The following is a 27,603-nucleotide window of genomic DNA, read 5'->3' on the forward strand; positions in this document are numbered from 1 at the left end:
CAATGCCTCCTCAAATATCCCTTGTTTGTGAAAGCAGAGGAAGGCAGGTTCCATGCTACTACATTCTTTTAGTCCCCCTGACTCCAGGAAGCAAGTGCAACACTTTCTGGTCCCAGACACCCTGTGGTGTGCTGGAGTGATTCACCTGTCACCCAGGGTTTCAGCAAATCCATGATCTGCTACAGCAACAGTTTTGGTGGTCCACCTTGAAGGACACTTGCAACATTGTTAAGATCTGTCATCAGCAGTCAACACAAACCAGTGAATCAGGCTCTGGCAGGAGTCCTTCAGCCCTTGCCAGTACCACATTAACCGCTGGACGAGTGTTCCGTACCCACTGGACCGGGAAGGCTACGGCCCAGAAGAGAGGTCTTGGTTCCATCATGGTACATAATGGACCCACAGTTGAGCTGCGATTTCCATCACCAATACCCAGTTCAACCCCTCTCCTTTCAAGATGTAATTGCAGACCTCTCTGCTAATGTGAGATGGGTTTCACAGAGATTTTCATGCACTCGTATTCCTTTAAAGTCTCGTGTGTCCTAGCACTCTGTTGTAGAATTCCTTTTACTTTGTTTATTATTATCCCAGATAAAGAAAATTATAAATCATGAAGTAACAGTAACATAAAAATATCTTACATCTAGTTTCTGTTAAGAGAGAAATCCTAAATAAATTCATTAATTAGTGGGTGGTTTCAGCCATTTACTTTGATCCTGATCATATTTGAATGTTTTAATCTCTTCTGAGGTGAATGTTTGTCTCTGCATCTGTCCCAGCTGCTCTCACAAAGATCAGCCGGTGATTTGTATCGTACTTAGGGTTTCCCTTTATCGAAATGCGGCACACATGCTCTTACTTTGATCTTTGTGAGGACTTCCAGACATAATGCATTCCCAAGCCCCTAGTCTTAATCCAACATCCAAACTAACCCCCTAACCCTAACCTAAACCCAAATCTAACCTCAGTCTTTAAACTATTTCTTTACTCAACCAGTCCACTGGAGTTGTGACACACAACAAAATATCCTTCCCAAAAAAGGTCCCGACTTTGATAGTAGAATGTGGATTTTGGTACTCAATATGCAGCAAATACACACACACACACACACCACACACACAGAGTGTATGATGCTATATTTAGCTGAGTGCTGCAGGAGAGAAAGTGGTAAATTTTTAACTCTCCTCTGGGTGTGTGTCTGTGTGGGAGGGGGTCACTGTGACAACCCCCTGGTTTGATGATGCCTGATGATGTCATCGCCATATTATCACTTTGTTCTTGTCTGCTTGTGAGGACCTGCTCTGTACAGTAAAACTCCTCCTCATTTTTCACCTCCTCCAGGCTGATACAGTTTCACCTGAACTCTCCTCTGTGTCCTGTCTCACTTCAACACTCGTCCTGTCTCTTTCGTCTTTCACCTTCCAACATTAGATCTCCTTTTGTCCTTTCATCACATGTTGTTCTCCCCTTTCTTCACTCCCCTCTTCGTAACCACACCTCCCCTTTCTGTCTGCTCATGTGCCCTCTTGACCTCAACACCAGCTACTTTCTCTTTCAAAGTCACTGTCGTTTAAATGGGAACCATATCCATCTGAAACAGGAGGAGGTTTTTTATTTTGCATTTTATATTTTGATGACAGAAAATGTTCAGCTTTTCTTAAACAAAACTGTGCTTCCAAGAGGAGAATCTCTGCGACACCCAGTTTCTTGATGAACCTCCTCTGCAGCCTTTTGTTTAATCAGAGGAGGGCTGGAGGAGGAGGTGGAGGGGCCTCCAGGTTCTCCAATGAAAGGAACGATGGAGGCTTCCACTGGGATCTGCAACATCTCCACCAAGATTCGTCCTGGTCTATAGGAAACAAGATTAATATTTCATAATGTTAAATCTCCTCAACTGTCATTATATGATCCTTGTACCTGTTTCCTGTTTCAGCTATAACATTTGTGTTGTGTTTCATAAGGCTCCTATTCTGTCTCGTGTTCCATTTTTCTTCAAATTCAGTACCATCATCATCTGCTTTGATCTTTTATGAATAAATCAATAACATTTGAGCCAATGAACACTGTACAAAACTATAAACATGAATACCAGATCAGCCAGTGGTTCCCCTCACCTGCCGCTCCCGTCCTTCAGGTCAAACCAATATTTTCCAACATAGAACCAGGGCCTGATCGTTGAAGGCTCTGCCCCCTCTACTACTCTTAGAAACCCTGGTAAGTATGTTAAAGTAAGCCTGTGTTTTGAGAGTGAAGCACTGTGGTTTGGATGATCAGGAGTTATAAGTTCACTGAAATAGAAGAGTATGAGACCATGACCAGCCTCATATGTGAGGAGGTTTTAAAATCTACTCTAACAGGGAGCAGTATAGAGAAGCCACTACTGGACTAATGTGATCACTTTTCCTGGTTCTAGTCAACAAATGAGCAGGTGCATTCTGGTCCAGCTGTAAAAGTGAATTGCAACAATCCAGCCTGGAGGAAATAACTGCCTGATCTAATCTTCTGCATCAATTTGGGACAAAATGTGCTGAAATTTAAATGAAGATGTTGAAACATGCTTAATATGGACGTCCAAAGACAGATCCTGATGCTGAATAAAACACCGAGGTCCCTTACTGTGGTACTGGGAACCAGGTTAATGCCACCCAGTAAGGATCCATCAGTAGAGAACATGGTCCTCAGGAGTTTCAGGCCTCTTTGATGACCAGTTTTATCTGAGTTCAACTGGACAGTGGTCATCCAGACCAGCACGTGGGATCTGGTTCCAATATAAATAAAACTGGGTGTCATCAGCATAACAGTGGAAGTTTTTTGAAGGTACCAAGAGGGAGCATGTAGAAAATAGACACAAATGGACCGAGCACTGAACCTTGTGGTTGAGAACCTTTAGTTATATATATATAATATATATATAATAATGGCATTCATTATTAACATGGACAAGCCAAGACCGATCTGACAGGTAAGATCGAATCCAGTTTAAGGCAGAGTGTTAATACTAAGTTATTTTTCAATTCTTAGTAAGAGAACATGGTGGTCAACTGTTTCAGAAGCAGCACTATGGTCGAACAGGACAAGAACAGACATCAGGCCTCTATCTGATGCTGGAAGAAGGTCATGAGTGACTTTCACAAGCACCATTTGAGCTAAAAGGCCTCGAAAAGTCTCTTGCTTTAGCGGTAGCTGCAGAATTAGCTGGAAGCCACTTTCTAGTGAGCTTAGTCCAAAAGTGAAGACGTGAGATTGGTCTATTGTTGGCTAACATGTCTGCATCATCTAAAGGTTTCCTGATTCGTGGTTTAATAACAGCTCCATTAAAAGACTGTCACGCATGCGATACAGCGGCAGAGCGCTGGTATCTAAGAGACATGTGCTAATAGATGGAAAGCTCTTCCTAGCAGTTGGGATGGGCTCTGAGAGACAGGGTGTTGGTTTGGATGAATTTATATTCATATCTTCTGGACTGTGACATGTTCTGGACAGAGCCGTCAACTGATCACCACCTGCTGATGACTATGACCAAATGGAGGAAGACCTCGAAGACCAGGTAGTGAGGTAGTGAGAGTCTGCAGGCAACAGCTGGCTGAGGCACCTATCAGGTCTCTGACAGCTTTTGCTCCATTCTGAGTGGGCCTTGATCCACGCTGCCATTGCTGAAGCCACGGCCTGGTGCGGCAGCCATGAGGTTTAATGGTGTCTTAGTGGGGGGAAAAAATACAAGAAAATGACAGGAGGCACGTTAGAGACAGACAGACAGAAATTTCCCTTTTAATTACAGCCAGAGTTGACAGAACTCATCACTTGGTCCACTTCAATTAACCCATGGCCCAGCCAACCAGACGCTATCTCATTAAGACGGCCCCCATCAGCAGCAAGTGGTCACTCCTCTAATCCGTCTCTCTGTGGGACAGGAAGTGCTGCGCAGATAATTAATGTGCGAGGCAGCATCTCCCTGCTGAGGGCCTCGCGCTTGACCTCCATCAGCAAACTTCAGCGCGAGCAGACGGAGGATGTGGCTAAAACAGGGAGGATTGGTGGGGGGACAGCGGGGAGCCGCAGGTTCACCTCTGTCAGCCGCAGCGATAACAGCAGCGCCCAACTTTCTTCAACTTCATTAGAAAACTTCGGTGCCAAACGGAAAGACAAGAGCAGGGACCAGAAGGTGTTGGGTCCAATCCTCTTCACCCGAGTAATCTTTTACCAGCAGATGGAAATTCAGAAATGTTACTATTCTGGAAGTCGGAGGCGTCGAGATATCAAAGTTTTAACCACCAGAGTCCAAACTGTAATCGACTTTTCCATCCTTCAATGGCTTTTTTAACTCTAGAAATCCTACGAGTCATGCTAGCAAGCCTCAACTCAGCCGCTGCAGACTTGGAGGCCGCCGAGTCATTTCACACATACTGGTTGGTTACTGGTTTCCTACCTATTTCCCACACCTAAACATCATTTGTGCATATCCTGTGAGCTGGCTCTTAGAAAATGTCTTCAAAGTCACCATGTTTAAAACCTCAAGTGCACATAAGAGCCTTTTGTAAAAAAACAAAACCCCAGTTCTATCCATGATTGCTGGAAACTTGTCCTCTCTTGTACCATGAGCTGCTGGGACTGGGAGGGTCCCTCATTGGAGCAGAGAGAAACCAGGACCTTTTCATTTATACCATCAATTCGCCCTCAGGCAGATCACAAGGACGTAAAAAGAAGACACACACACACGTCACCTGTCTCGAGACAATATTTTATCTCAGTTTCTGTCCAGTCACTATTATTCGACATAAATAGATCCATTGATTTAGAACATTTAGAAGTTGTGATACAGCGTACATACATACATACAGAGTTCAACAGTGCAAATAAAGAAAGAGCGACAGGCTGCGTCCCTGCCAGCACATGGACCCGTCCTAAAAACCTGTGCTCGGTGCAGCCTTCAGCGTCCTTTAGAGAGGACGACCAGGTCGCTTCTGAAGAGGTTAAAGCTGCGCTGAACACAAGCGGACGTGCCAGAGAGACGCTTTTATTTTCCAAAAAAGCAGAAATGTACAGGCAGTTTTAACGAACAGGTGGTGACAGGATGTCCCCGAGCGTCGGAAACAGCCTGTGGTGGACATTCAACTGGAGCTGAAGACACACAACAAAGGCAGAGACGGCGGATGAGCTTCATCACGTTCTACAGTCCAAATAGGACCTCAAAAGAGGGATGACGCGACCCAATCTCACAACGGCGGACTTGATGCTTTTGGTTTCAGTTTTCATCGTGCTTTTGCAGCAGCTTCAGTTCCCATGTTCTTAAAAATCAAAGGCTCATTTCATTAAAACTTTTGTTGATTAAATCTGTGATTATAAGAACCAGGAAATTCAGAAATTAGGTTTGAAAGACAACAAAGCAAAGCTTTTTTTAATCAAAAAAACTCATTAATATTAATTAACTCTGTATTTGTCGAGTTGTCCTACTTCAGATTTCGTGTCCAACCCCATAAAAGCAAGTCTTCATTTTAATTCTTTGGAATTTTTTTGACAGTTGTTGCCTAAAATGTGCAGATTAAATAAGGGATCATCATTGCTGATGCAAGTGAAGCACAAAAGTAGCACCAAATGGACGTATAAAGAGAAAATCTCCCCTCATTTCTTCATCATTTGTGATCTGTTCTATCGTTATTCATAAATGCTGATGATCACTTTTCATAAGCGGCTTTCTTCTAACTGCCAGCCAATCAGAACCTCCAGCCTAATTAGAGATCACTTTTTCCTGCACTGCACCGTGTTCCATCTAGGATGGATCGTTGTGGGGATCGACGCTGACGACAACGCTGTGCGTTCGAGGCTGTGATGTTGGGATCCACTGATCCAAACAAGCAACCCCTGTTGACAAGAACGATGATCCAAACCCCTTAAAAGAGTCCTCTGGGCCCATCAAATATGTATGAGTTGGTGATTTAGCCGGGTTAAACCAGAGACTGATTAGTTCAACTGCTTCTCCAGACTCGGAAGCCGTCAATATCATAGAACACTCAAAACAACAACCCGACTACACACATGAAAACAGAACCGGCTGGATGTGGACAGGCTGGACCGACGATGATCTGGTCCCGGATTCATGACATATCAACGCCTCATGTTTATCATTGTAGCAAGTTCAAGCGTCAGTAAGTCACATGACCCGTCTTCAAACTTCTGATTGGCTTCCTGAGTTTCACCCTCCAACGTCCTGCCCTGCATCTACTGGGTGTTACTGACGCCGGGACGAACTGACTGGTCGCTCACAGGAAACCGACTTCAGCGCCGACAACGATACCATAAACCATCCTTCATCTACTTTTGCAACCTGACGTCATGGCCTCAGTTTCACCGGTTATTCCTCGGCATCCAGTTAAAGTAATCATGGACAGATCCAGCTTCCAATAGGAAAAAACGACAAAAAAAGAGGAAGAAGCTGCCTGGAATTCTCCAAAAATGATATCATTTGACAATGTTTGTTTTCTAGCTGGTTGCCAGAGTAGCGCAGTCCAATTCTTGTACATTCAAAAGCAACCCAAAGGAGCTGAGCTCAGCGTTCCCGCTCCTGCAGCTCACGGGCAGAGATGGGGAGATGAGAGCAGCTCCAGGTGGTGCGAGGGAATGCCGGGGATGGGTTGTGGGTGCAGGTCCGCACCTTCCAGTTGGGTGAACAGTAGTCAAGGTAGAAGGAAGGGGAGGACCAGATGAATTCACTCTGATCTGGCTGTGCTGCCAGCAGGAGCGCTGTCTTTGCCGAGCCGAACCAGTTCCTGGGACAGCAGCTCCAGGTCCTGCACAGAAAGACACTTTGTGTTCAGTTCATTTGCCAGATCAGTGCGGCAGCTGGATGTGTGTTGTGTGTGTGTGTGTGTGGGGGGGGGACCTTCTGCAGGTGCATGTTCTTGGTGAGCTGCTCCTCCAACATGTTCTGCAGCTTCTTGTTCATCTCTCTCAGGTTCTCGTCTCCCGGTTTTACCAGATCTCTGAGGACTGAGCCCAGACCTCCTCGGTCCCCCTGAGAACTGCTGTAACCTCCGGCCACACTGCCCGACACATCTGAGGAGGAGGAGGAGGAACCACACACAAGCTGAGTCCCACACCAGGAACCTGTCTCACCGAACCTTCCACATGATGAGGACAGGTAACTTTTACGAGAACCGCTCTCGGCTGTATTTTACATGCTGGCAGGAATATTTAGAGCTATTTTAGAGTGTTTGAACATCTCTCGTCTGTATCCAGCTGCAGTCCTGATTTGGTTCCCACAGAATTTCTCCAGAGGTGTTAAAGTGTCAGATCGATCTACTGATTAAATCTTTTAACCCTAATTTGCTCCATTTCCTTTGCTGGGTTGCTGTGGCAACACCTCAGATTATAATAATTTCAGACAGATTGGCTTTATCAAAAGTTTTAGACAACAGTTTCCACTCAGCTTCAAGACGTGGTGTGTGTGGAAATGACCTCTTTGGGAAATTTCAGTCTGTTTTCCAGCATTACTGAGCACTCCCTCACTCCCTCACTCCCTCCCCCCCTCACCGACTGTTCATTAAAGTCGGGAGAGACCTCGACTACGGGCTGACAGCAGAGACTTGATTCTTAATCCTTCCTGACCCGAGCGCAGCCTTTAACAAAGTTGATCATCATCTTAATTGTTCGTCTGAAGTCCTGAGTGTGTATTAAGGACACGGCTCTCAGCTGGTTTGCCTCCTGTCTCTTAGAGAGAAGCTTTGCAGCCACCACAGGTGAGTCATTGTCCCCAGGCCGTGGTCCCCGCGGTGTGCCCCAAGGTTCCATTTCAGGACCGACTTTCTTCTCTATTTATATGCAGATGACACACAGATACACAGCTGTTGCTGCTGCCTCCAGGATATGAAACTGTTGGATGGTTCAAAACCTTTTACAACTTAACAAAACATAAAAGTGTCCGGCCTGTGTCCCGGAGGGCTCATCAAAAACTCGCCGACAGAGATTTTGGCCTAAATTTGCTCGAGAGCTCTCCTTTGACCAAAAAAGGAAAAGCTCCAGGTTGAAATGAGTCCTGTCAGTCGTCCAAGTAACTGGACGCTTGCAACTGCACTCTGTCCAGTCCCTCTCAGCTGCAACCACGTTTTAAAGCATCTTTGGGTCGGGCCCTTATCCAAGTGAGTGGGTGACCCCAAGAATGCAGCATGAGGTCCTCCGGCTGCAGGTCAGGGACCTTCTGGTTTTTTCCAGTGATACAAAATAAATAATTCCATTCATATACTTTGACCAACTTATCGACAGTTATTTCTGCTGCCTTTGCCGGGGGACCGATCGTTTCACAAAAAATGAGGTTGAAACTCGTCGTCAGCTTAGCCGCTGTTGCCAAAATGCACCATTTTTGTTTTCTTATAAATTGGAGTTTATGATCCTGGAATTCTAATTCTGTAACAACAATATCAAGAACTTCCTGAGTTCTAGGTCCAATAACTAAAATTGATAATTTTCAGAAGCAGATCTAGAAACTAATAACAAAACGAGGAGTTTTGAAATGTCCTGAGTGAATCAGACAGCAGCTGAAAAAGGGAAGATCTGGCTCTTCCCCGCCCGGGTCCTGAGTGTGTATTTACAATCCATTAACGTAGAGACGGTCCGGCCTCCTGAACAGTGTCACAGCTGAAGCACAACACATGTCAACAAAGTCTAAACAGAGGCTGCAACTGTCAGCGAGATTCAAAGCTGCACCCACGGACACCAGCTGGTCCTCCGGAACCTTCTCACGGGAGCAGAAACACTAAACTAAAGCTAACGCGTGAACTAAAGTTATGTTCAGAAACAGATGCTGGTTTCTGCAAATCTGAGAACATGATCAGAAAAATCTGATGTCATTGAATATTGGGAATATCTAAAGTTACCGTTAAAGAGTTTGATTTAAATAACTAACCAAAATAGAACTTGTTTATTTGAATTCACCTCAAAACTCATCAGCGAGAAGCCAAATGTAGCTCCCTGTTTGTGGGGCTGGTTGGTAAAACAGACCATGAGAGCCAAAGCCAAAGCTAGAACCTGAGTCACAAATAGGAGGGAACCAAACTCCAAACTCCTGGTCAGACTCTGGCTGTGGGTTACCTATGCGGCTGTCCATCACGTAGGTCTCTATGATGGCGCTCTTCCTGCAGATATCTTCAGCCATGGATGAACAGCTCACCTCCAGGTGCTTCACCTGCGCACAAAACCACCGAAATCCAAATCTGGCAGACGTAGTGAAGCCGCAGTGTAGCGGCATTACGATACAAAGATAAAGATGTCGCGGTTTAACAGAAACAAGCTTCAGATTTGAATTATTGAAGCCGTAAAGAGAAAAACGAGCAGCTGATTGAGCTGCGTCCACCAGCTGAGAGATTAAGTATTGCAGCATCAGCCCTGACCTGGAAACAGCCGAAATACTGAATGCTGCAGAGCACATTAATAATGCATCTGAAACATGTTGACCAGGGCATCAACTCAAGTATTAAAACCTCTGCAATATTAAAGGCACACAGGTAGGAGGTCCACTTTGCTTTGACTTTGGGGATGGCCACGGGACATGTGGTCGTTACGGTAACGGAGGACTCACCTTCTCCTCCAGCATCCACTTCTCTTGCTGGACCTCGGCGAGCCTCTGGAACAATTCGCTGACCTCGTCATCCGACAGGTCGGCGGGACGCTGGGACTGAGGGCTGCCGCCGCCGGACTGACGGACAGATCAGGTGTACAGAGAAGAGGTTAATACCAACACAGGTGACTCAGAGGTTTAAGAAGTAGAGTCACTTTCCCTTTACAGTCATATAAACCACCATATTATCCAAAGATAGATTTCCTTGAACCTTCAAGGAAACTTCGAGGAACCTTGAAGGAAACCGTAACAAGTCCGGTCTAATCTGATCCAACTTTGGATAACTATGACCTGGATGGATGAGTGTGTACACAGACAGCACCATATTATGAACAGTGGACATTTATGCCTCTAATATAGAGCAGATATTTAAAATCCATCCCAACCCAAGTCACATTGAACCAGTGCTGGACTTTAGGAGATGGATATGTGTTTACGGCGGCTGAAATGACGCCGGAAGCTTTATTGATCACACTGTCATCGGGATTTCTATAGCAAACGGATTTATTCCACCTGCGATGCTGATCCCAGCTGTCAGTCACATGACCAGGCGGACCGACACGCGGCCCACTGCAGTTTGTCAGAACCTCTCAGCTCCCTTAACTGAAGCCGTTTGCTCTATAAATAGTCTTTCTATCAATAGATGCTGTCGGCTACACACAGGAGGAACTAAAAATAAGGGAACTTTAAAGACTGCAGGAAAGTGAGACACAGCATATAACAGAACAGAAAGTACCGCGGGCCAGAACTGGGCTGGAGGCTTCACTCACCTTATTCTGGTTGGTCGTCTGAGTCTCCTTCATCATGTCTTTGTAGGAGAAGGAGGAGACGGAAGACGAGTCTCCGGTTGGCTGAGAGCGGCTGGGACTATTGATCTCAGACAGAACAAGTTCCTCCAGGCCTGCAGCCAGAGAGAAAAGAAAAGAGTCCTGGAACCAGCGGAACAAAGCCACGGACCCTCATGTAAAGACATTCACTCCCACCTGGATCCAACCTGCACACGAGTTCCTGTGTTCTGACACGAATGAGGAGGGTGTTTATTAGTTGGGGACAAGTCATTTTACTGCCACTGAGCAGATTAGCAACCCAGCAGACTGGGCTGTTCCTGGCTGAGGGGACACAAGAGCAGCGGACTGCTCCTTTAATGCAGTTTACTGTCTCTTTAACTTAGCAGACTAATCCTTTAATGGAGTCGACGGGGTCGTTAACAGAGTGGCCCGTTACTTAAACGCTGCAGACTGGACCTCCCATGTCAGAACTCTGAGCGGCCCAGATAAGTAGGCTACTTTAAAATGTCTGATTCTCAGGTTTGTGCAGAAAAGCCCTTTAAATATTCATCAGTGCTCATAGATTATACATGATGCTGAGGGCTGCCCTGCAGTGTGTGTGTGTGTGTGGTGTGTGTGTGTGTGTGTGTGTGTGTGTGTGTGTGTGTGTGTGTGTGTGTGTGTGTGTGTGTGTGTGTTTACCAGCAGACGCCAGCGTGTCCACCTCAGCTCTGGGAATCAGAGCTCAGCACTAAACATTGAGCAGCAGGTTCTGGGCTCAGACAGAACCAGAATCCATCCACAACATCAACAATTACTGGACGCAGCCGTCGTGGTACCGGGAGATTTATTTACCGTTCACACAGCGAGTCACAGACAGGATCACCAGCATCATCACCAGCGCTACAGCTTCATCATCAGTATCACTAGCATCATCATCACCACCATCATGATCATCATCACTATTATCAACATCATCACTATTATCACCAGCATCAGCATCATCACCACCATCACTGTGATCATCATCACTATTATCACCAGCATCATCACCAGTGCTACAGCTTCATCATCAGTATCACTAGCATCATCATCACCACCATCACTGTCATCATCACTATTATCAACATCACTATTATCACCATCATCACTATTATTATCACCAGCATCAGCATCATCATCTAAATACTGGAATGCTGATTTGGACTGAGGAAAATAAGAAGAAGCTTCCGTCCTCTGTGTGTGCATGTGTGTGTGTGTGTGTGTGTGTGTGTGTGTGCGTGTGTGCGTGTGTGTGTGTGTGTACCTGTCCTGGTCTTGGTGTTGGTCAGGATTTCCTGGAGTCTCTCCTGCAGTTTGTCAGCTCGCTTCCTCTCCAGCTGCAGCTGTCGCTTTAAATCCTTCAGCTGCATGTGCGTGCACACCCACACCCACAAACACACACACACACACCACACACACACACACACACACACACACACACACAGTCAAGGATTTACATTTTAATTCTTCTTTCCATGCACGGTTGATCTCAAATTACCAAGCGAAATGCTACACATTCTGTCTCTTATTCAAATTCAAGTCTGGGAGGAGAAGCTCTTCTTACCGTAGCACTTCCCTTCTTTTCTAAAATCCTCTGACCATCCACAGTGTCTCTGATCTCCTACAGACAGCACAACACACAGCTCTTAAATATCAACGCTTTAAAAACAAGTGATGTTGTAAATGCCTCAAGACAGATCCTCCACTTCTCATGATGATTATTAAAAACCCTCCTGACCTAAAGTTCATTTTTACCTGTCGTAACTTTCCGATCGTATTGTTGAGCTCATCTCTCTGTTTCTCCACCTCCACCAGCTGCTCCTTCAATCTCTCCATCTCTGATTGCTTCTCCTGCAGGACACACATGCATCACTAGCATGTTTTAATGCAGAAAGCATCAAGAAATGACTCATTTTCACTTGGTGACATGACTTTGGACGATCAGACAAGCGCTGCTCCAGCTTCTCGTCCTCCTGCTAATAGGACACTCCTGTGTTTCAATAAATGAAGCAGCCATCAGCAGGGAGTCCCGTAGAACATCCTGTCCCTGTTTTCAGTGGCAGCGAGTACTCCAGCACCTTCCTACGTCTCCCACTGACAGAATATTTGACGCTGTGCTGCTCCGCGCTCCTCTGACTGAAACTATGAAAACTAAAAACAGTCTACTTCACAAGTGCTTGTTTCAGAACTGACAGAACAACATTAAGTCACTGCTTAACAGGCCGTCTCCTCACTTATCCCTGGTGAAGGACCACTGAACCCTAATGAGCTCAGTCAAGGCTGCCTCCAGCTAACTGTACATGAGCTACGGATTCCAGGCACTGGAACACAAAAGCTTTTCTTCCACGTCTTCAAAACTTTTGTTTTATTGAAATTTCTACTTTTGCTCTTAGTCCCTGAACAAGGATCTACTGCACAGAAACACCAGTGTTGCCTTCGAACGAAGATTAAAACCTTTGCTGCAGCCTGATTATTTCATTTTAAATCAAGAGGGAAACTCATTAAAAATTGTCACGACCCAAAAAAACTGACTGAGCAACAGAATATCTCGTTTTTTGTTTAAACTTTGTTTTGTTGTACATGTTGTCAAAGATGAAACAATGACTGAAGGTCTGATAATTAGAATTATTTAATTTTTAATTACCTTTTCGATTAAAGTTACTACTACACGGCTGTTATGCAGCAGATAAAACACACACACACACACACACAGCCACACACACACACACACACAGGTCCTTCTGGGAGAAACTGTTTTCTCCGAGGACCAGGAGGTTAGTCAACCTGCTAATACGATTGGCTGAAAGCCTCCCATGATGGTGGGACTATCAGAACAAGATTATGGGATGATGTGGAGGCTTTAAAAACAGCACCATAAAGGGAATAAAAAAAGGTCATTATTTTGTTTAATTTTCTGGTTCATTTTGGGGGTTTTTGCATCAGTTTCTCTCTGCAGTTTCCCAGTTTGAGACAGATGATGAATGATTGGCTCAAGTTTTTGCCCAGTTTGTTGTTTGAGGTTATTTGTGAAAGTTTTGTGGATCAGTATCAAATCTATTTTTTACATAAGGCTGTAAAGTAAGGCTGGTTAAACGTGCGGTCTGTTTCTCTCCACAAATCCTGCAGGCAACCCTGAGATTCTATTAAAAAACAAGCCTCTTGTTCCACGCTGGAATTATTCTTATAGAATTAACAGACTGCACGAACGGCGCCCAGTTGGCGGCACCATGCGTCACATCCTGGGTGGATTCCAGACCTCACAAGTGAAGCTCGCACCGCCCAGGTAAGAGCTTTCTCCTATTAAAAGTACGTTAATGGTTTATAGTCATCAGACCCAATTAAAGCGCCAGTCAATCTGTCGGCAGAGCCTCCTTCCAGACGTGTCCTGCACCCCAACTCTGATCAAACTGAAGAAATGATCCATCAGTTCACACATGCATGACGGCATCATGGAGCTCAAAGGCTGGAGGGGGAGCAAACCGACTCCAAACCTCTACGTTCAGAGAGTCTTTAGCGCTGAACCGAAACCAAAAGACCGATAAGTCACATTAGTCTGAAAATGTTATGGATGGTTCTAGTCTTGGAGCGCGGCCTCATTTGTGTGTGTGTGTGTGTGTGTGTGTGTGTGTGTGTGTGTGTGTGTTGTGTGTGTGTGTGTGTGTGTGTGTGTGTGTACCACTAGTCGAAGCTGGTGTTCGCTCTGGAGTTTTTCAATCTCATCCTGATGCTCCAAAGACTTCTTTTCTATCTTTTCCTGCAGGGAGATGAAACAAAAAGCTCAATAATGATTAATATGGTTTCCCCCTCCTGCTGATTTTCAATTACAATTATCTTTTGTGTGGAAATCAAATACAGTGATCCCTCGCTATATCGCGTTTCATCTTTCACGGCTTCGCTGCTTCACGGATTTTTTTTGCGAGTCGTTCATTGCAGTTCTCAAATATAATCGAAAGTTGGCATATCCGTTTATAAAAATCTTCTTGCTCAGAAAAAGAAAGAGCGCCAACAACTACCCATAACAATGTTCTCTCAGAGAAAGACTCCTGCGCCTTCAGTAGAAACAGACGCTCCAGCGGAGCGGAGTCAGGACGAAGAGGCACAGCTGGGACTGAAATACGCCAGTGACAATGTTTCCAACCTTGTATTACTAGATTAAAATGATTGTTTTAAACAAATTTTGGGCTTTAAAACAGGTTTTGATTTTTGGTTTCATTCTATAGTACAGTATTGCATTGTAAAATAATAAAAAAAATAAAGCTGACTACTTCACGGATTTCACTTTTCGCGTGTTATTTTTGGAACGCAACTCCCGCGATAAACGAGGGATCACTGTACACTAAAACAAACAAATTTTCCATTCCAGTCTTCCGATGTCTGATAAATCAGGGCAGGATTTATGTTAGTATTTAATAGAGGCGCGGTACGTTTGCACGTAAGACCGAGGGTTGGGCTAAACACGGGGGTTCGTTCAATAATGAATGAACTGATTTGAAATATTAAATGAACGCCACGACTTAAACATATACAATTTCGGTTCCCCGTCACTCAGCCCCGTGTCCACTGAGAGGACAATGAATAATAATGACCTCGGCCTCTTTCAGTCGCCGCTCGAACCAGCCTTTGGTTCCCTCCATTGACATAACCTGAGCCTGCAGTTCCTCAACCCGCAACTGGAGACCCTCCAGCTCTTTGGTCCGAGCCTGAACAATAGACACAGAAGGAATCAGTCAGAGCAAACTGATGGCAGCCGCTTCCGCCTTTCCGTCCGTGCCTTTTATCCATCATACCTTTTCATCCCTCAGCTGCTGTCTGATCTCCTCCTCCGATCGATTCTTGTCCTCGTGGAGTCCTCTGAGCTCCTTCTCGTAGCGCGCTCTTACTCCCAGAATCTTACCGCAGAGGAAACAAGACAAAGACAAAATGTTTCTGAAGTAACATATTTTCCCAAAGGTCATCTGTGAGCGGGACGTCCGCACCCTGGCTGTCCACTCCGTGACACAATCGGAAGAAATGCAAATATGTCACAGTTAACGATTTATAACGTTTATTCTATTTTAATTATACATCTTTTATTTTAAGTTGAGTAATGCAGTGGACGTGATAAAAACAGATGAGGACAGAAGAAGAACAACAAGGAAATTTAGTAAAAGGGGAGCAAATGTGTGCGTGTCTGTCTCTTACTTCTTTCTCGTGCTGCAGTTTGAGGTCTGACAGCGCCTCCTTGTGGTTAGATTTCTCCTGATTCAGCTGTATGGCCATTTCATCCAACATGGCCTTCCTCTTCTCTGCTGTCTACAAGCGCACACATACAACACCATTCATGGCCGTGTGTTTGTGTGTGTGTGTGTGTGTGTGTGTGTGTGTGTGTGTGTGTGTGTGTGGGTGTGTGTATACCTTCTTTGCTTCATCCAGCTCTGTGAGCAGTCTGTCCTTCTCGTGGCCTTCCTCTGTTAATTGCTCTAACAACTTCCTGTTGGCGAAACTTGATTCCTAAAGAAAATCAGTAGTTCAGTAGTTTGCTATGTGATCAAAGCACCTTGACTTCAAAGGTCAAAGTCCCTCTGGAGTCCGGACCATCACCGAGTGTGCGTGTGGGGTTGGGGGTGCGCTAACCTGTAGCTGAGAGGCCAGGTCGTCCCTCTGAGCCGACAGAGCCTCGTACTCCGCCCGCCTCTGAGACAGCTCGGCCGTCAGCGCCTCCTGTTGCTCACGGAGCAGATTCATCTCTTGGGTCTTCACTGTCTGGATCTGCACACATTCCCGTTCCCCATCAGTCAAAACAGTAGTTTGGCAGCAGGGAGGGAGTGGCGAGTCGCGTCGATGGCTGAAAACACCCCAGGACTGACGGCCACATGAGGACGACGCTGATAATATAGCCGGTAGCGACATCACTTCCTGTGACTTGGAAGAGCTTCAGCATTTGAGTTCCGAAGGTCATTTTATGGGATAAATCTCAGCCAGCCCTTCAGTTTCATTGGGATTTTTGCCATAAATGTGCTTGTTTACTTCCTGTTTCAATCTCTGGTCAAGCTTCTTCAGTTGACCCTGGTAACATCCATGATGTTCCCTCACTGCTTTGCTTAAAAATGATACATATGTCAGGTTTTCGTTTACTTTTTGTTAAAACAGTCACAGATGGAGAGAAATGAGACTGGAGACATCTCAGACGGGCATCAACCAAAACATTAAACCAAAAGAGAATATCTGGAGAACCTTTGATTGGGAACCTTTAGGGAAGACTTAATCCTTACTTGACAATGACATTCCAAAAGTTACAAATCATTTTTGAACATTTCAAAAATGATCTGGCAACTGCAGTCCCAGACAACTGAAGGTTACTGCGTCAATATATCAAATAAATGCTTAATTTCACAAAAATGTCCTCACTTTGTAAGTAAAATTTGACCACACACACACACACAGTGAATGATTTATGGATATATGCAAGACAAGGGGTCTATCTATCACAGGGCATAAAGGAAGGACAGACCAGGGTGTTTTCATTACTTTTTAAAAAAAATAACATTTTCAGGAGTCTATTTTGGGTTCAGGGGTTCCATCTGGGTCCTGCAAAGGATTCTGGGGAGGATCTATATAGTAATTACCTGCTTGAGGACACGGAGACTGGTGATCAGAGCAACGTTCTCCTTAAGGTTACGATTTAATAAATACAGAGAGGGAATATTAACATTGTGGGGAGGATCCTCTGGAAAAAGAAGGTTTTACATCAATAGTTTTGTAAAACAAGATCAGTTCCTGAGCACCTGAGCAGTGAGGGGACCCTGCTAAACCGGTTTTATTCTCTACTTCGGCTGATTGAGGCAGCATGCTTGGGCCTTGGATACGGTTTAGGAGGCCGTCGAGCAGTTTACAGGGGTTGTTACCTGTTCTAGAGCAGCTAGGTTTGTCCTCAGAGCATCATTCTCCTGCAGGATGTTCTCCACCCTCTCCTGACTGACTGCGCTCTGTTTGGCTGCCTGCAGCGCCAAAACACGCCGCCACGGCGAGAGGGAGCGGGACAGAAGCGGCCGGGAGGAGCAGAAGAAAGGAGGAAAAGACACAAACAAGGGCAAAAGAGGGAAGGAAGGATGGAAGGAAGAAAGGAGGGAAGACCAATCCAACAAAGAGAGGTGTTAGAGCACAAGGATGGATCGGATCAGCGACCCAGACAGCTGCAGACACACGTTTTCAACTGCCAGAGATCTCAGACCCTCTCAACGTCCCACACCAACCCAAATATGTTTACCGCATTTTCTGGACTATAAGTCGCATTTTTGGGGGAAAATTTATTTGATAAAATCCGAGACCAAGAACATACATTTCATCTTGAAAGGCAATTTAAAATAATAATGGATTAGCAATAGGGTTACGGTATGCTAACGTAACCAATTCAGCTACATGACCCACAACGAACTGAGTACGTGTCTGCTTTGTTAACGTATTAACAGTTATTCAGATAACTACAGCATAAAGAACATCCGAGCAAGTTTACCAAACAATCAAGTCTAACTCCATAGACGAAGCACTGCTTCTTCTTCTGCGTCGCTAAAGGAACTTGTTGCTCAGGTACACATGCCTAGAGCGCCCTCTTGTGGTTGTCAGTGTGAAAATAACGAACATGTGAAATTCTGTAATAATGTATTTATTTCACATATAAGTCGCTCCAGAGTACAAGTCACACCCCCTGACAAACTATGAAAAAAAGTGCGACTTATAGTCCAGAAAATACGGTATATCCTCCAAAACCGTCAATTTAGCCTCAATGCTAGAGTCACTCTGGCAGGAAAAGGTTAATAGACACGAGCAGTTTCTGTTCCCTTCACCATCTTCATTAGGAGCGATCGGATCAACCATTTGACTCGATTCAGCCAAAGATCGTGACATGAAAAGCCTCATTAGCGTTCCCTGAAGGGGTCGGTGTTTGCTCTACCTGGTCTTTCAGGTTCTGGAGAGCCGACTCGTGTTCCTTCTCTTTGCTCAGAAGTTCTTCCTTCAGCTCGGCCGAGGTCTAAATGGAAGCACAGCTTGGATCAGGAAGGCGTTGTAATTCGGTAGAATTGACCTCGGCCAATGTTCCCTCTAAGCTGCGCGCTTGCGCAACCGCACACGGCTTGTACATACTCAGCGCACAAGAAAATCTATGCAGCGCACAAAATAAAATTCAACAGAAACGTATTAATTAATATCTAATTTTAGAACTGATATAATCTAGTTAATTAGACCAGTAATATTGTTTTCTGTACCATTTCGCAACGTAACTCAATGAGCGACAGGTGTCCAGCCAATAATACGATACACTTACGCTACGCAGCCAATCAGTGTTTGCGTATGTGCCCTGCCTTTACTCGCCGCGCACGTTAGCTAGCTAACAACAGTGCAGCGGATCTAAGAGACGCAAATGCTAATCCCTTATCATTGCGAAATGAACGGGCAGAGCCACATCCACTCATGAAGCCAAAGTAAAAAAGAAATGCAGTTCTTTTAAGATGGAATGGCTGTCGGAGTGTGTGCACATAGAAGAACAAGCGGTGAAACTGAGTGACTCTTCCTATGGTTGAAGCAGGACTCTCACATAGAACATCACACATCTCATGAGCAAGATTTTTGTCTTTTTCATTTTATGTGCTGCTGTCATTTGATTCTTTTAAGAAGCCAGGTAACTTGCTCTGATCCAAGGTTTTGAACAAGCCTGATACTGGTGCGTACCCATCTGATGTGGCTCACAGTGGGCCTCAGGGTGCTCAGGGTGCTTGTGTGTCTGCTCAGACACATGAAAAATTAGAGGGAACATTGACCTCGGCGTACGAGACATATCTCAAACCTGTTTTTTTGCTCTACAATGACAGTGACGGAGGTCTGACCTGACTGGCTGCCGCCACGTCTGACTGGAGCTTCTGGATGCAGCTGTTCAAGGCCTTCACCTCCTCCTCTTTTCTTTGGTTGAGCTCATCGATTTTGGTCCTGCGAGGAAACGCGCAAACAGAACAAGAAGTCAATATCTGCAATATTACCCAAATTCGACTAAAATGTGTTTGACAATAACAGAACAGAGGAAAATGGCCGATGCGTCTCTACAGGGAGGCGTTGAGACAGGCTGTGCTACCAACTCCGACCTCGCTTCTCAGTTTGGACCTGATCTCTTTGGGTTCTTCCGTAAATATCAAACACCTGTTCCCGTTCTGTCGTATTTACTCTCGTGCATTATTGGCAGCTGGGTTGCTACGGAAACCGCATGCTTTTGCAGTTGTGGAGTGTGGTTCTGACCTGCTGTCGTTGTACAGAACCTCCTTCTCTCCCTGCAGACGCTGAAAACTGACGGGAGAAAAAGAACATCCGACAGTGAGACAGACGTCCCGTCTATGGACCGTCCAGGCAGAAAGGGTTAAGAGCCTTTTAGCTTCTTTAGCCGTTCATGTTTCAGCCTTATGCTAAAATATGAAACAAGAATCCACCTCTGGCCCAGTGGCCCAGACAGGTCCTCCACGTGCTCAATGAAAAGCCTCAGCCTGGGCCGAAGGGTCACCCCCCCCACAGAGACAATAACTCAGAGCCCCGACCTCAGCCCACCCAGACCTCTCTGGAGGGACCTGAGCAGCACAGGGACCGGCCATCCTGATGGGACCTGATGGGACCAGCAGAGAACTGGGCCCCACGAAGCAGTGCCGATCATAGCGACAGAGAGTGGAGGCAACAGGTCGGGAAGTCTGTTTTTACTTGGTCATTCTGGGGTGCTGAGCCTGGACCCATGAGGGATTTCTTTCATTTCAGTCTAACAGAACGTGTAAAAGTGAGGGTCGGAAAACTTCCCGACGGCTCTGGAGCTGCTTTAAATCCGCCTCACGGCCGCTGAGGTTTGCTGAAGAGGAAAGTAAAACTAAAGAGCTAAAACAGAATCAAAGCAGCCTTTGGAAAACATGGCAATACGAGCGACATCTGGAGCTGACTGTAACTTTAACTTGGGTCACCTTTCCTGTTTCTTCTTCAACTTCTCAGCCAGCTGGTGGACAGACGGACGGACAGACAGACACAGACAAAGCCAAAGAAAGGAGCATTAAAAAGAAAGTAAAACCCATTTAATGGTGACATTTACAGCAGGCTAAAGCAAAAGTGAACTCTGCTGTCAGCATGTTTACCTTGGCCAGCTCCTCCTGCAGCCTGCTCGTTTCTGCCTGCTTAGCTGTCTGCACACAAACGAGATGAATTAATAGACAAACGGGAATTTGTAGTGGTTCGTTTTGCGCACGTGCAGCCTTACAGGCGCACGGTATCTGGCTCCTCCTGTTTTAAACTGTGTTTTTAGCACTAAAGCAGGAAATAAAGGAAGCCAGGGCCATCAAGGCACGTGTGTTGCATTAAAAAGCGATGACATGTGTGCAGGACGTGAGTTGTGTGTGTGTGTGTGTGTGTGTGTGCGTGTGTGTGTGTGAATATACCTCCAGGTGTTGGATCTGCTCCTTCAGCAGCCTCTTCTCCTCTTGCTCGGTGTTCAGGGCCATCTCCAGCTCTGGTCCAAAGCAGTGAGTTATTGGACAGAGAGCAGCCGACCAGCCTAGCGCTGCCTGTTTAGCTACAATCTTCTCTACGCTCTTCTCTGAGAGGCCTAAAGGGGGCGCCGCACACAGTAGGGGCAATCTGTTAGGCCAGACACACACTGCAGCAAGATGTCTGCGACCTTCCTTCTTCTGGAAGACTCAGACCACAGATCAGTCTGACACTTTCAGGCCACGAAATCAAAAAGTTGAGGGCGGAAGGCCGTGCGATAAGAGGTTTGTGTGAAAATTCCCCGAGAAACACTTCATTAGGAGATTAAAAAAAAGTCAAAACAAAAAAGGCTAAATTGGGGTGTTGTAACCCGGTCCTCGACAGTGACACCCGGGCTGGATCGCACCCTCGAGGGCCGGGTTACGCCACCTCTGGAACGAACTCCGCTCAAAAACAAAAACCAAAGACTAAAATCAGGACTTTTGGATTTTGGAGCTGACCTTTGACCTTAAACCTGGGTAAACACACGAGCAGCCCAATTAAATGAAGCCCCTCTACTGAGTGTGATGCTGGCGTATCGCTATGGTTCCGTTTGACTCGGCAATTTAGGTTCCACCTAGAGGATCCGCACTGTTGCATTGTGGGTGGTTCGGAGCCTGTAGTGTGTGTCTGTCCTGAGCTGGCTAGCTACTCTACACTAGCATGCCACCAACACATCCACAGCTGTAAAGAAAAGAATCAAAGTGCACACCGACCCCACGTGAGCACAACACAATCAGCGCCAAAGGTCACGCCTGGTGGGTTCACGCCGTCACTCGCGTTTGGAAATGAGGCGTTCAAAGACACGCGGCCTTTTCAATTTTGATCAGAAACCGACACGAGGCAAGGAACGAGGCTGGATCCTGGTTTTTTTTGGAACCCGGGAGCACTCTTAACAGCAGAATCTCTCGTTCTACTCCACTTGAGTGTTAAATTGGGTTCTTTCTGGAACTCTTGGAACAACGTCATGGTTCCTGTATTTGGAGTTAAACCGTGCGTTTAACGCACCATTTGGCACGCGCGTGACCACGTTGGCATAACAAACACCACCAGAGGGGACCTTTATGCTGACAGCAGCCAGAAAAGCTCGTGAGAATGAATGAAACTCCTAAAGCGGTGAAGCAGAAAGGAAAACCATGACCACCAAACCATTGGTGGACGTGAGCAGCTCCTCACTGTGGATTTGGGTTCTAACCTGCGTGTTTCCCCTTTGTGGTCATTAGAAGAAGACGACAGGAAGTGTAGTGTCAGAGGGAAAGTGAGTCTATTCAACCCAAACTCACCGTGCAGCTGTTTCCCCGTGTGTTCCAGCTGCTGCTGCGGCTTCGTTTCCTGCGAACGGAGACAGATCCTTCAGGCAGCAGCGGATTCTGCGGTTCAGCTCAGGGAGCCGCGAGGTGGCTCTGTTACTCACCTGCTCCGATGCCCCCGCTGCAGACGCCTCCGCGCTCCCCGAGGCGCCGGCCGCCCCGTCTCCGTCCACGGAAACACTCGGGATCTGTCGGTCGCAGCGATCCTGGAGGGCTGCAGCGGAACTACAGGTCACCTTTCAAAGCAAACGTCTTGACTTCTCTGTCAAAGGAGTTATTCTTTGCAGATTTTCTTTGTAGCGAGGAAAACGTTTAACTAGTATTACCCACAGCGGTAAACCACTGTGGCTGACCAGCTCGCCAGCTAGTTAATGCGCAGCTCTGAAAAGGTGGCGTTAATGTTGAGGCCATTAGCAGCAGCAGGCACAGGCAGCCTGGCATAGATAGCCGTTAGCTTAGCTGTTAGCCTAGCCTGCAGCTCTTTGGTTTTTAATTATTTGTGGTCATTACAGGCCAACCGCCATGATTCTGTCCTGTCGGGGGCTCTTCTGACACAGCTGTCCCGCCCCCTGGGGCAGGTAGAGCTGCACACCTTTCATCTGCTTCTGCAGGGTGGCGTTCTCTGCCTGCAGCCGCAGAAGTTCTCCATCGACGGGACTGGAGGCCGCGTTTGATGTGGCGCTGCTTCCTCCTCCTCCCGCCTCCTTCAGGCCCTTGTTCTCCTGCTCCAGCTCCTCAATCTGCGTGCACAGCTGTGGGGAGGGGGGGGTATAATCGCAGGTTTATTCTGCTGCCCAGGGGTAAACAAGCACATTGGGCTGGAAAAGAGGAGGTTACCTTGGAGAGCTCGGTCATCAGCGTGCTGTTCTGCAGTCTGAAGTCTTCCTCCTGACTGTGCAGCTTCCCCTGAAGCATCTCATTTTCACCCAGCAAGGCTTCCACCTCCTGCAGCAGCCGACAAACGTTAGCAAAAACGACATTATTGCATGCTCTCCTGGCCAGAACCTAGAGCCCAGAACCTGCTGATGTCCTGTTTGTGGGTTTTTCTGTGTTATGAGTTGGTGAAGGTCAGAACTCACCTGAGCTTTCTTGCTCTTATTCAGTGCCTGGAGACAAAAGGAGGAAAATGGTGTCAGCAGGAGACCAACTGGGAGGGAGGGGGGGACAAAGCAGGAATAATCACCACCTTCTGCGCTTTGATGAAGTCTCTTTCCAGACCAACGTTCTTCTGACGGACGGCGTTCAGCTCTGAAACAAACATCACCGTCACCGTCAACCTGCTCACACGACCAGCTGAACGACCAACAGGCTGAATCTGAACGAGACGGTGGGTCCGACTCAATGTCTTGGACTCTCAGGCTGCGTTCTGTAGTGGGTCAGCACCCCGGGGACTTCCTGAGTCCAGCTAATCAGGCTGCACCCGTTCTAACCCTCTAAAGAGGCACTGTCAGCCAGGAGGCCCAGTTGGAACAGACTGGGCTGTTAATGGAGCTGCACCAGCCTGCAACTCTTCCTGTCAGGCAGGGAAATCATTCCCATGATGCTTTGAGGTTCTTGAAGTCACACCTGGGTCACACACCTGGGTCACACACCCGTGTGACACCGCTGAACTCATTCAATAATGTTTAATGGACGTTATAACGATGATCAAAGGTCAAACCTCGGATGTTTTACCTGCAGTGGTCTTCCTGAGATCATCTGACAGCTTGTAGTTCTGGGTCCTCAGCTCCAACAGCTGAGCCTGCGCGCACACACACACACACACACACACACACACACACAAGAGTTACACAGGCAAATCATCCGTCTCTGGCTCACTCTTGTGGGTTTCCGCCACAACTGGAGCTTCAAACTGGCCTAAATAGAAACATCTAGCCCACAATGAAATTATATCCGGCCTGCGAGATCATTTCATGCCCTATTGATGGCCCATACGTGTGCACTACTCCCCCCCCCACCGACACTACAGAACCCACCAACCCACCAGGATTGTTAGCTGCTTCAGGGACACGATCGTGTCATCACAGCCGTGGGTGAAGCAGAGAAACCTTTCGAGCTAAGCTGTGCATGTGAGAGAAGCCACAGGGAAATTTGAGCTACTTCGTGTGTTCATCACACTCTCAGTGCACCACCGGGCACGTCGAGCTCACAGGGCTTTGCTGACTTTAGAGATCTACTGGTTCTCCCTGAATCAAGGCCCTGGCCGCCTCCAACCTGCAGCAACGCTCTGCACATCCGCACGCATCTTCTGTGATGACAGGTGAGAACGAAGCTCGTGCAGAAAACCTGTTTTTATTACTTTACTACTTTTGCATCTTGAAATTTGATAAAAGATGGCAGATTGCTGTGCACCCCTGTGTGGGTAATATTTCAAATCGTTGTATCAAAAGGTTCTTTTCAAGTCCTTCTGCAGAATCTTCAGGAGACTGTAAATGTAAAAAGAAAGGTGGATCCTCTGGAACCATCTGGAGCTTGGCTGCAGGGGGGGTCAGCAGGGACCTGATGCCTGATGTGCCGGGGAGGCGGTTAGCATGCTAACAGGTGTCAGTCATCCCCAATAATCACGCCTGCGATTTCACTGATTGCACCAGAACAACAACTTTAGATGGAGGGAACACTAGCAGGGTGCTTCGCCGTAGCCCGGCCAAGATCTCATGACTGTCATCCCGTGAATGCTAACGCGTTAGCAAAGTGACAGGCGGGACAGAAAGAACCATTTTATCGGGCTTTTTCTAGGGCAGGCAGACTAAGCAGTCCACCTAGGAGCGGCTGTCAGATGAATGCTGCGTCGTTGCCAGTTGAGAGCGTCCGAGACTGTCATTTAAAAAAACGACCAACCCTCTCAAAACAAACCGCAGCCCGGAGCTAGCGCCGTTACCTCCTGCTGCACTATCAGCAAACATTAGCATTGGGAGCCTTGGACGTTTCCCCCCGTGATGTCTGTCAGCTGAACTGCTCGGTGACGTTCGTGAATTGAAAGCGACATCTAAAGATAAACACACCAGACCCTGTAGAAAAGCACCCGCGGATTCCCTTACCTGCATCCGATGGAACTCCTCTTCCGAGAGAGCCTGTGACATAGCCATGTTTACCTGGGAGGCTAGCTAGCAGGCTAAGCTAACAGAGGGGACGGAGCGGCTAACAGAGAGGCGGAGAATAAACAGACGTCTCACTCTGACTCGGTTTTCTAGAATCTCTCGTTTTGCGAGTGTGCGGAGGAAGCTCGAAGAGTTTGTCTGGAAAAGAATGTTTACCGAGTGTGGTAAAACACGTCTTAGATGTTAAGTTGAACCCCGCCAGATATTACAAATTAATTGTGGAGGTGTTCATCTCACTTCTGGTGTAAAGTCTTGCCTGAAATTCTGAATTGAGAATAGTTTTATAGAAGAGCTTTTATTCTTCAGCATTTATTTTTCAAAGCTGAACAACATTACCAGTGATCATAAGCGTAACTCCTGCATAATGCCTTTCTTGCATGAATATACATTAAAAGGAAAAACTCATCTCACGACCACGTGGACATCTCCAGTTCTCCCTCCTGAAGTATTGGCCCAGGACCTGCTTGTATTTGATCATTTTTTGATCATAATGTTTGGTATCTGGGTAAATTGGCCCCATCATTCATGTTAATGCCTGCAAATGCTCCCTCTTCCACGCACCTTTGCTCAAAAAGGGTGTCTGTTGGTTGCAGCAATTCACATTCTAGGTTGAACACTGTGCTGTGAGGGTCTGAAAGAGCCCAGAATCCAGGATCAAACCACTCTGCATGTTTAAAAACATTCAGGGAAAGTGTGGTGTTTTTATGCGTTTCATCACTGAATTTTAGAAACAGAAGGAAATATCTGCAGGTGAGGAAATAAAGTCAAGTGTCTTCACACTTCCTGGTCCAGCAGCAGGCAGAAGTGATACAGAGAGTCAGGCGGACGCGTCCTGGAGCTTTCAGTTCAGGGTTAGTCCGGCTGCGGTGTTGGTCTGGTCTTCTTTCTTTCCTGGTTGTTGGACGTGATCTGATGGAACTGTTACCTTCCCTGCTGTCCACTCTGAAGGCTGTGGATCCCCAGGCTGTCAAGGAGGAATACAGCGTAAGTTTATCCCTGAAGAACAGCTAATTATCGCCCCGATGATGCTCTGAACCTCCGCTTAGTCTCCACTCGCAGCATCTGTACCAACAACTTAAAGAGCTAACACCAGGTGTTAAAGGTGTCCAGACAGGATGGCTGCATCCACCCGTGAAAGCAGCAGAGGAGAAGCAAAAGAGAGGAGCGAAAGGACCAAAACGAGCGGCTTCAGCGGCACGACAGGCCGTCCACTTCCTTCTGAACCTGAGAGCGCATCAAAAAGGGCTTGTTTTCATCACGCTGCTTTAAATATGCACATGCATCTGAAGAGTGTGTGCAGTTACCTTTGTGGTAGTTGGCAGCTCAGCTTCCTCATTCTGCTCACAACAGCCACCTGATCGGGCTCCTTTTCTCTGTTGTTGGGGATCGATGGTTAAAACGCATCGAAACCAATCGGAAAATGGGCATATTTGGGCTTATTTTCTTTAAAACCCGACAAAAGGTGCACACGCACTGAGCTATGTTGTATAATGATTGTTTTTCCACTATCATTAATACTTTTCGTGTGTGTGTGTGTGTGTGTGTGTGTGTGTGTGTGTGTGTGTGTGTGTGTGTGAGGGCAGGTGGTGTGTTCACAGACTTTGGTGTTGAAGAGCAAGCTTGGGCTGACCTGTGAGGTCGGTGCCATTCAGGAGAACGTCAAGAAGAACCGATACAAAGATGTTCTCCCCTGTAAGGACGCTCTCCTTCCTGTGCTCAGTTCTGTATGTCGTGGTCGGATCTGACGGGGAGAACTGACAGCGAGGGTCCGTTCCAGTGTCAGTGCTGGTGGGAGCCGGTCTGATGACTGGAAGGTCAGACCACACTGACCCGGGGGGGCCTCACAAACGTTGCTGAACAAGTCTCCCTCTTCTGTGTGTCTGTGTGCAGACGACCAGTCACGCGTGGTGTTGTCTCTACCGGTCGCGGACTGTGACTCGGATTACATCAACGCCAGCTTCATCCAGGTAAACATCATCATCCTCCTTCTGAGTCCCCTTTCATTCATCGCATTTATGAGCACTGGATAAGTTCCGTGTTTCTATGTTGACCTACGCGGCCTGTGCTGTCATTTCTTTAATAAGGCAGGCAGGCAGGCAGGCAGACAGACAGGCAGACAGACAGACAGACAGGCAGACAGGCAGGCAGGCAGGCAGGCAGGCAGCAGGCAGGCAGGCAGACAGACAGACAGACAGACAGACAGACAGACAGACAGACAGCGTTTAAAGGGGGTGAAAAAGGGATTTGCCTTTGTAATA

The 27,603-nt window shown here is 46.8% G+C and overlaps 2 protein-coding genes across 12 annotated transcripts in view; one reads left to right on the forward strand and one right to left on the reverse strand.

The window, feature by feature from the left end:
- Nucleotides 1-4,722: 4,722 nt before the first annotated feature.
- On the reverse strand, nt 4,723-25,431 carry gripap1 (GRIP1 associated protein 1). Of its 6 annotated transcripts, none has more exons than XM_057041555.1 (29): nt 25,286-25,431; nt 23,922-23,988; nt 23,434-23,495; nt 23,327-23,353; nt 23,085-23,192; nt 22,840-22,999; nt 22,352-22,461; nt 22,221-22,269; nt 20,850-20,920; nt 20,550-20,597; nt 20,382-20,413; nt 19,681-19,728; nt 19,278-19,377; nt 18,347-18,424; nt 17,301-17,393; nt 16,030-16,164; nt 15,811-15,906; nt 15,598-15,708; nt 15,204-15,305; nt 15,003-15,116; nt 14,093-14,170; nt 12,172-12,267; nt 11,981-12,037; nt 11,681-11,780; nt 10,378-10,508; nt 9,569-9,685; nt 9,082-9,175; nt 6,878-7,050; nt 4,723-6,785 (listed from the first exon to the last, which is right to left on the reverse strand). In XM_057041555.1, the coding sequence occupies exons 1-29, from the start codon at nt 25,331-25,333 to the stop codon at nt 6,705-6,707; spliced, it is 2,586 nt and encodes an 861-aa protein (XP_056897535.1). In that variant the 5' UTR covers nt 25,334-25,431; the 3' UTR covers nt 4,723-6,704. The 6 variants fall into 6 exon arrangements, with proteins under 6 accessions (XP_056897535.1, XP_056897531.1, XP_056897537.1 ...); XM_057041551.1 differs by having other exon boundaries at nt 20,850-21,016; XM_057041557.1 differs by lacking the exon at nt 19,681-19,728.
- Nucleotides 24,333-27,603, forward strand: part of ptpn18 (protein tyrosine phosphatase non-receptor type 18) — a 12,113-nt gene continuing 8,842 nt past the window's right edge. For 4 of the 6 annotated variants that reach the window (XM_057041568.1, XM_057041571.1, XM_057041572.1 and 1 more), the window contains exons 1-3: nt 26,172-26,329; nt 26,929-27,037; nt 27,236-27,312. In XM_057041568.1, coding sequence (XP_056897548.1) covers nt 26,258-26,329; nt 26,929-27,037; nt 27,236-27,312 — 258 coding nt within the window. In that variant the 5' untranslated portion in view covers nt 26,172-26,257. Of the gene's footprint in view, nt 24,508-26,160; nt 26,330-26,928; nt 27,038-27,235; nt 27,313-27,603 lie in introns of those variants that run through there. The other 2 variants (XM_057041573.1, XM_057041574.1) reach the window with 2 other exon arrangements.

The sequence above is a fragment of the Takifugu flavidus genome, chromosome 8, assembly GCF_003711565.1.
Source record: "Takifugu flavidus isolate HTHZ2018 chromosome 8, ASM371156v2, whole genome shotgun sequence".
NCBI lineage: Eukaryota > Metazoa > Chordata > Actinopteri > Tetraodontiformes > Tetraodontidae > Takifugu > Takifugu flavidus.

Excerpts from the sequence above, each read along its gene's own strand:
- gripap1 (XM_057041551.1), bottom strand. The coding sequence starts at position 25,333 with ATGGCTATGTCACAGGCTCTCTCGGAAGAGGAGTTCCATCGGATGCAG. Across the intron at positions 23,354-23,433 it reads ACTTCATCAAAGCGCAGAAG|GCACTGAATAAGAGCAAGAA; the intron begins GTGGTGATTATT and ends TTTTGTCTCCAG. Across the intron at positions 17,394-18,346 it reads TCCAGAACCTGAAAGACCAG|GCAGCCAAACAGAGCGCAGT; the intron begins GTAGAGCAAACA and ends TTGGCGCTGCAG.